At 56.9% G+C, this 6761-nt stretch overlaps 2 protein-coding genes across 2 annotated transcripts; one reads left to right on the forward strand and one right to left on the reverse strand.

Annotated features, from left to right (window-relative positions):
• Positions 1-208: 208 nt before the first annotated feature.
• On the forward strand, positions 209-4132 carry B0I36DRAFT_368230 (coatomer WD associated region-domain-containing protein; the record flags this gene model as incomplete). Its single annotated transcript, XM_046159587.1, has 5 exons — positions 209-232; positions 314-683; positions 754-2652; positions 2705-3825; positions 3890-4132. The coding sequence occupies 5 exons, from the start codon at positions 209-211 to the stop codon at positions 4130-4132; spliced, it is 3657 nt and encodes a 1218-aa protein (XP_046006457.1).
• A 183-nt stretch (positions 4133-4315) lies between these two features.
• On the reverse strand, positions 4316-6274 carry B0I36DRAFT_435546 (SAC3/GANP/Nin1/mts3/eIF-3 p25 family-domain-containing protein). Its single transcript, XM_046162773.1, has 2 exons — positions 5060-6274; positions 4316-4933 (listed from the first exon to the last, which is right to left on the reverse strand). The coding sequence occupies exons 1-2, from the start codon at positions 6185-6187 to the stop codon at positions 4661-4663; spliced, it is 1401 nt and encodes a 466-aa protein (XP_046006458.1). The 5' UTR covers positions 6188-6274; the 3' UTR covers positions 4316-4660.
• Positions 6275-6761: the final 487 nt, after the last annotated feature.

Here is a 6761-nt window from a genome sequence, read left to right on the forward strand (position 1 = left end):
CCTCGAGCACAACAACTAGGAGGCACCACCACCACCACTACGCCTCCGCGAGCTCGCATCAGCTCAATCCTGCTCTTCCCCCGAGGCCCTCTTTCGCGCTGCCGCGCATCACCACCCGACACTCTTCCGCCGCCCTCCCGAAAGCCCGCCCCCACCGAAACCTGAGCTTTGTCCGCCCGCAAGGCCCCTGAGGCGCAACGACCTCGACATGGCGTCCGGCATGCTCACCAAGGTAGGTCCTCGCTGCCTATGCCCTGGAGGGCTGCACCGGATGCTGCTAGGACTTCCAAATTGACCACCTCTTCGATCATAGTTCGAGTCCAAGTCCTCGCGGGCAAAGGGCATTGCCTTCCATCCGAAGAGGCCCTGGATTCTCGTCTCCCTGCACTCGTCAACCATCCAGCTCTGGGACTACCGCATGGGCACCTTGATCGACCGCTTTGAAGAGCACGATGGCCCCGTTCGTGGCGTCGACTTCCACAAGACCCAGCCGCTTTTCGTGTCTGCCGGTGACGATTACAAGATCAAGGTCTGGTCGTACCAGACGAGGAGATGCCTCTTCACTCTCAATGGACATCTCGACTACGTCCGCACCGTCTTCTTCCACCACGAATTGCCTTGGATCATTTCCGCCTCAGATGATCAGACAATCCGGATATGGAACTGGCAGAACCGGTCCCTGAGTGCGTTGCTCTTCCGAACTCGACCCCTTTCCACTGCGACCATCGACTTGTACACTAACATGTTTCGTAGTCTGCACAATGACGGGCCACAACCACTATGTCATGTGCGCGCAGTTTCACCCGAAGGACGACCTCGTCGTGTCCGCCTCCCTCGACCAGTCTGTCCGTGTTTGGGACATTTCGGGCCTCCGCAAGAAGCATTCTGCACCTACATCAATGTCTTTCGAAGACCAAGTCGCCCGATCGAACCAACAGCAGGCCGACATGTTCGGCAATACCGACGCCGTTGTCAAGTTTGTTCTCGAAGGCCACGATCGTGGTGTGAACTGGGTGGCATTCCACCCTACTGCGCCCCACATCGTTTCGGCTGGCGACGACAGACTGATCAAGCTGTGGCGCTTCAGCGAGACCAAGGCATGGGAAGTTGACACATGCCGTGGTCACTTCCAAAATGCATCAGGTTGTCTTTTCCATCCCCACCAGGACCTCATCCTGTCGTGTGGTGAGGATAAGACAATCCGCGTCTGGGACTCGCAGAAGCGCACAGCAGTGCAGTCGTTCAAGAGGGAGAATGACCGGTTTTGGGTTATCGCAGCGCATCCAGAGATCAACTTGTTTGCTGCCGGCCACGACAACGGTGTTATGGTGTTCAAGCTTGAGAGAGAGCGTCCGGCCTCGACCGTCCACCAAAACTCGCTCTTCTTCATTACCAAGGAGAAGCATGTTCGCTCTTTCGATTTCCAAAAGAATACTGAGAGTCCCACGCTTCTGTCCCTCAAGCGACTTGGCAACGCCTGGGTTTCGCCGCGGACACTTTCATATAACCCTGCGGAGCGCTCCGTGCTTGTCACCTCCCCGGCTGAGGGTGGCACATACGAGCTGATTAACCTCCCGCGTGATGGCTCCGGAGCCACTGATGCGACAGACTCAAAGAGGGGACAGGGTAATTCCGCCATTTTCGTGGCGCGCAACCGTTTCGCCGTGCTCAGCACGGCCACACAGACCATTGATATCAAAGATCTGTCAAACAACACGGCGCGTTCATTCAAGCCCCCACACGGCACCACTGACATCTACTTTGGCGGCACGGGCAACTTGCTCATTATCACGCCTACTGCGGTTCACCTGTACGACATCCAGCAAAAGAAGAGCGTCGCGGAGCTCGCTGTCAACGGCGTCAAGTACGTCGTGTGGTCCAATGATGGTCTTCATGCTGCTCTGCTGAGCAAGCACAATGTGACGATAGTGACCAAGTCACTAGAGCAAGTCAGTACGCTGCATGAGACCATCCGGATCAAGAGCGCCACCTGGGACGATGCTGGCGTCCTGCTGTACTCGACTTTGAACCATGTCAAGTACACTCTGATGAACGGCGATAACGGTATCGTGCGGACACTCGACCAGACCGTGTACCTCGTAAGGGTCAAGGGTCGGAACGTGTACTGCCTAGACCGCAGCGCGAAGCCCAAGGTTCTGCACATTGACCCCACTGAATACCGATTCAAGCTCTCGCTCGTGAAGCGCAACTACGAGGAGATGTTGCACATTATCCGCACCTCCAGCTTGGTTGGCCAGTCCATCATCTCCTACTTGCAGAAGAAGGGCTACCCGGAGATTGCGCTGCAGTTCGTCCAAGACCCACAGACTCGCTTCGAGCTTGCCATTGAGTGTGGTAACCTGGACGTCGCCCTCGAGATGGCAAAGGAGCTGGACAGGCCGAAGCTCTGGACCAGACTCGGAGCTGAAGCTCTTGCCCATGGCAACCACCAGATTGTCGAAATGTGCTATCAGAAGCAGAAGCAGTTTGACAAGCTCTCTTTCCTGTATCTCGCAACTGGTGACCACTCCAAGCTCAGCAAAATGGCCAAGATTGCGGAGCACCGCGGCGACTTCCAGGCGAGATTCCAGAATGCCTTGTACCTTGGCGATGTCGAGGACAGAATCCAGATGTTCAAAGAGATTGACCTATGTAAGCCTATATCTGCAGCATGACAAGGACAAATGACTAACGGTATGGATAGATCCTCTGGCCTATTTGACGGCGAAGGCCCACGGCCTGGAGGAGGAGTGCCAGAGTATCCTGGAAGTCACCGGTGTTACGGAAGACCAGCTGTCGCTTCCGACACTCAGCGAACCTTTGACGACTTTGAAGCCGATAGTACCAACATTCAAGGCCAATTGGCCCACCAAGGCAACCTCGCAATCGTTCTTCGAGAAGGCCCTTGCTGGTCAGCTTGAGGGACTTAGCATTGAGGACGAGCCTTCTGCGGCTGCCAATGGATTGGAGGGTGACCTCCTGGGAGATGAGATGCCAGCCAAGAAAGCCGCCGTACTCGAGGACGACGAGGACGATGCTGCCGGATGGGACATGGGTGATGACATCGCCCCGGAAGCCGATAGTGACTTTGTCAATGTCGAGAGCACGGATGCGGCTGGAGCGGGGAGCAGCGAAGCTGACATGTGGGCTCGCAACTCACCCCTGGCTGTCGACCACATCGCGGGAGGATCATTCGAGTCTGCGATGAACCTCCTGAACAGACAAGTCGGTGCCGTCCACTTTGCACCTCTCAAGCCACGATTCTTGGAGGTTTACACGGCCTCGCGGTCTTTCTTGCCTGCTTCTGCGGGGCTTCCTCCCCTCGTCAACTACATTCGACGTACCATTGATGAGACAGATCCTCGCAAGGTCCTGCCCATTGTTCCTCGAGATCTCGAGTACCTGGCTACAAATGACCTCCAGAAAGGTTATGACTCCATGAAGACCAACCAGCTCGAGGACGGTCTTCGCTTGTTCAAGGGTATCCTCCACGCTATTCTTGTCAATGCTGTGTCCAGTGAGAGTGAGGTTGAGGAAGCCAAGAAGCTGGTCGCGTCCGCTAGCGAATACGCCGTGGCCATGTCTGTGGAGCTCGCTCGCCGCAAGCTCGGATCTCCTGACGTTGTCAGTGGCAAGCCAGAGCTCCTGAAGAGGAGTCTGGAGCTGTCTGCCTACTTCACGATTCCCAAGATTGAGGTTCCTCACCGTCAACTAGCACTGCTGAACGCAATGAACCTGGCATCGAGGAGCAAGAACTTCAGCTCGGCATTGAGCTTCGCCAACCGCATCATCGCGAACGGAGGAGCGGCCAGGATTCTCGAAAATGTAAGCCTATCAAATCCAGATCGTGTTAGAAAATTGCGGATGCTGACTACCGTTCTCATAATAGGCCAAGCGAGTGAAGGCTCAGTGCGAGCGCAACCCGCATGACGCTGTTGAGATCGAGTACGACCAGTTTGCGGAGTTTGAGATCTGCGCTGCCAGCCACACTCCCATCTACAGTGGCGATGCCTTTGAGTCGTGCTCTTTTGACGGTTCCAAGTACCACTCCAAGTACAAGGGAACGGTCTGCGCCGTGTGCGAGGTCTGCGAGGTTGGCAAGCACGGCAGTGGGTTGAAGCTATTCGCGTAGGTGCAGCAAGCGTGATAAGACTAGAGCCACTTTGACGAAGCATAATGAAGGCCAATGGTGGGAGATGTTTAGGATTGTCCAGAAGGCGGTAGAAAAGGGCGGTATCTAGATAAAATTATCCATGAAGTTTCCAACCAAAAGACAAGATAATCTGACTACTATACCGGCATAATGACAGCCACCGGTGGTGATGGGGCTGAATGCGCTTGAAATTGAATATGCAGGCGGGCGACGTAGCAATGCACAACTCTGGGGGACAAAGGACAGATAAACGCCGGCTGGCGACAGCAGATTTTCAAGATGCATCAGGTACAAGATGTGCCCATTGCTATGTTCCAAAAAGAGGCGAAGGGCAGACAGTGTGTTGTGCATGGTGCTCTAGTCGTTGCAAGTCTATCTTGTCTCGTCCAGACTGAGTTCCCATGGCTTTTATACATTTTTTCCTGTCGTCCACCACACCCGGCGACTATTCTTGCCTCCACAGACAATGCCATACGCCTTCGCTCTTGTGTCGAAGAGGGCAGCCATCTACACAATGGTCTCGAGCTCCCGAGCGTAGCCTAAGGTGTTCTCGATGACCATCTGGCTGATGTCCTTCTCCTCGCCATCCTCGCCCTCGACAGAGGACGAGGGGAAGTAGATCTGGCCGTCGCGCACGGCCCAGCCTCTTTGCCGCGCGAACTCGACCACTGCACCTTCAGACTCGAGGAACAGCAGGGACTTGGTGCTGCTGAGTGGTAGGGACGGGTATGCGCGCTCGCTACTTGACGCGATCTCGGATCGGATTTGGGATGTGAGAATCTATTTGGGGGAAAGTGAAGTCAGTTTGTGAGTTCGTTCAAGTGGATGCAGCACGGCTCGACAGGCATCGCCTATTCTAGCTGAAGCAAGGGGACTTTTGATCGCAAATTGTGTGGAGAGTCTCACCTCGAAGAAGACACCGTACTCTTCACACGGCACCTCGCGACTCTTCATGGCCTTCCATACCCGGTCGTAGCTGCCCTCCATGAGCCATCGCTCCAGCTTGATCGGGTATCCCAGGAACCGGTCGTTCTCGATCTCGACGCCGGGCTCTCGACAGCTCAAGCTCTCAAGCTCGCTGTGAAACTCACCGTAGCGACCCTGCGTCAGGAGGAGCAAGAGGTAGAGCCCGGTGACCTTGTTGCGCTCGACATCGTTGGGCTTGGCGCCGCTGCTAGGGGGCAGCTCGTAGAAAGGCTGGAGTTGCGAGACATAGCGAGTGAAGGCGTCGGCGTCCTTGGCGCGGATGCTGAAGAGCGCACCGGCCTCGTAGACGTCGCGGGCCGCGGCGAGGAGGTTGCCGGGGGTCTTTGGTGTTGGTGTGAGGGCGTTGAGCTGAAGAAGGGCGATCTTGGCCTTGGAGAGCAGCGACGAGGCTTCGGGGTATGGCAGGTTGGGATTCGATTGCAGCTGCTTGAGCACTGTCTGGAGAGTGCGGTCGGCCATGGTGGCAGGAGGGCGTATTGTCTGTGGTAGTGGGTTGTGTTGTCGGTTGGGAGGAAGGGAATCCGGCGGCGGCGGCGGCGACTGCAGCTGTGACGACAGGTCAATGGCGACGTCCGTCGCTGTGCTACTGGCGGTAGACCCGGTGCGGATTGGGTAGGACGTTGGTACAGGTGTCTCTTCGGGTATCCTGGGAGGTGTATGTACGGGTGTAGCGGTGGTAATGTGCTCGGCTGGCTCGTTGGATATGGTAGTCTGTGCCAATGGTGGTGACGATGGAGAGCGCTGATGGTGATGGTGGTCCTGAAGCGGCGGTGGGGCAGCAGCAGCAGCAGCCAGCAGCCGCGCTGAGCTTGAGCTGGCAAGAGCAGGCACGACGGAGCTGACGTTGAGCGCGGGCTCGGGCAGTGATGCTTTGGCCCTGGGGAGTACGCCCCGCCGCGCCTGGGACCGACGACGCCACAGGTGGCTGGCCCGCAGCCGGCCATCCAGAGTCGTCGTGGCTGGAGCATCCTCTGCAAGTGTGGCGGCGGCCACTTGCACTTCGACCTGCCCGCTGCGTCTCCGCCAGCTTCCCAGCTTGAACGGCATTGTGCAGTCCTGACACCGGTTTGTGACTCTAGCACGAGGAGCCGCCACCGTGACGGCACTGGGTCGTGTCTCTACTTGTATGCGGCCATCAAGTTCGGAGGCAGTGTGCGGAGGGCGCCTCTAGCATAGGGCTGGTTTGTCACCACTAGTCAGCTGCCCTCTTTGTTGATGTGGTCACGAGAGAAACAAGACAACCGCCAGTGCTCATGTGGCCACTCCCCATGCTGGCTGGGCTGGAGATAACAGGCGCGCCTTGAGCAGAGCACAGATTCCTGTCAAGATCCAGGGCAACTATCACAGGCTGGCGATCGGCTTCGTGTGTCAGAGAGTGGCATTTCGGCTCCTAGTTGAAGGAGCGTCGAGACCAACCAAGGACAGCGTAATTAGGCCCAGGCCGTCTTCCATCTCCCGAGATGTCTAGCTCCTTTGGGTCTTGCGGCTGCGGTGCGCCGTCGAGCTGAAGGAGCTGAAGTTCAGCAGCCCCAGCACTCGTGATGCATTGCCCCTGCTGCGGACCGCGACGACACAGATCCGGTGGCTGCTGCAGATCTGAGCAGGCAGCATTCAGAAGAGC

This window comes from Microdochium trichocladiopsis (assembly GCF_020744255.1).
Source record: "Microdochium trichocladiopsis strain MPI-CAGE-CH-0230 chromosome Unknown B0I36scaffold_11, whole genome shotgun sequence".
NCBI classification, from domain to species: domain Eukaryota; kingdom Fungi; phylum Ascomycota; class Sordariomycetes; order Xylariales; family Microdochiaceae; genus Microdochium; species Microdochium trichocladiopsis.

Bases quoted from the DNA above. Each gene is read 5' to 3' on its own strand.
- B0I36DRAFT_435546 (XM_046162773.1), bottom strand. From the start codon at position 6,187: ATGCCGTTCAAGCTGGGAAGCTGGCGGAGACGCAGCGGGCAGGTCGAA. The intron at 4,934-5,059 runs GTGAGACTCTCC...TCCCCCAAATAG, and splicing joins AGTACGGTGTCTTCTTCGAG to ATTCTCACATCCCAAATCCG.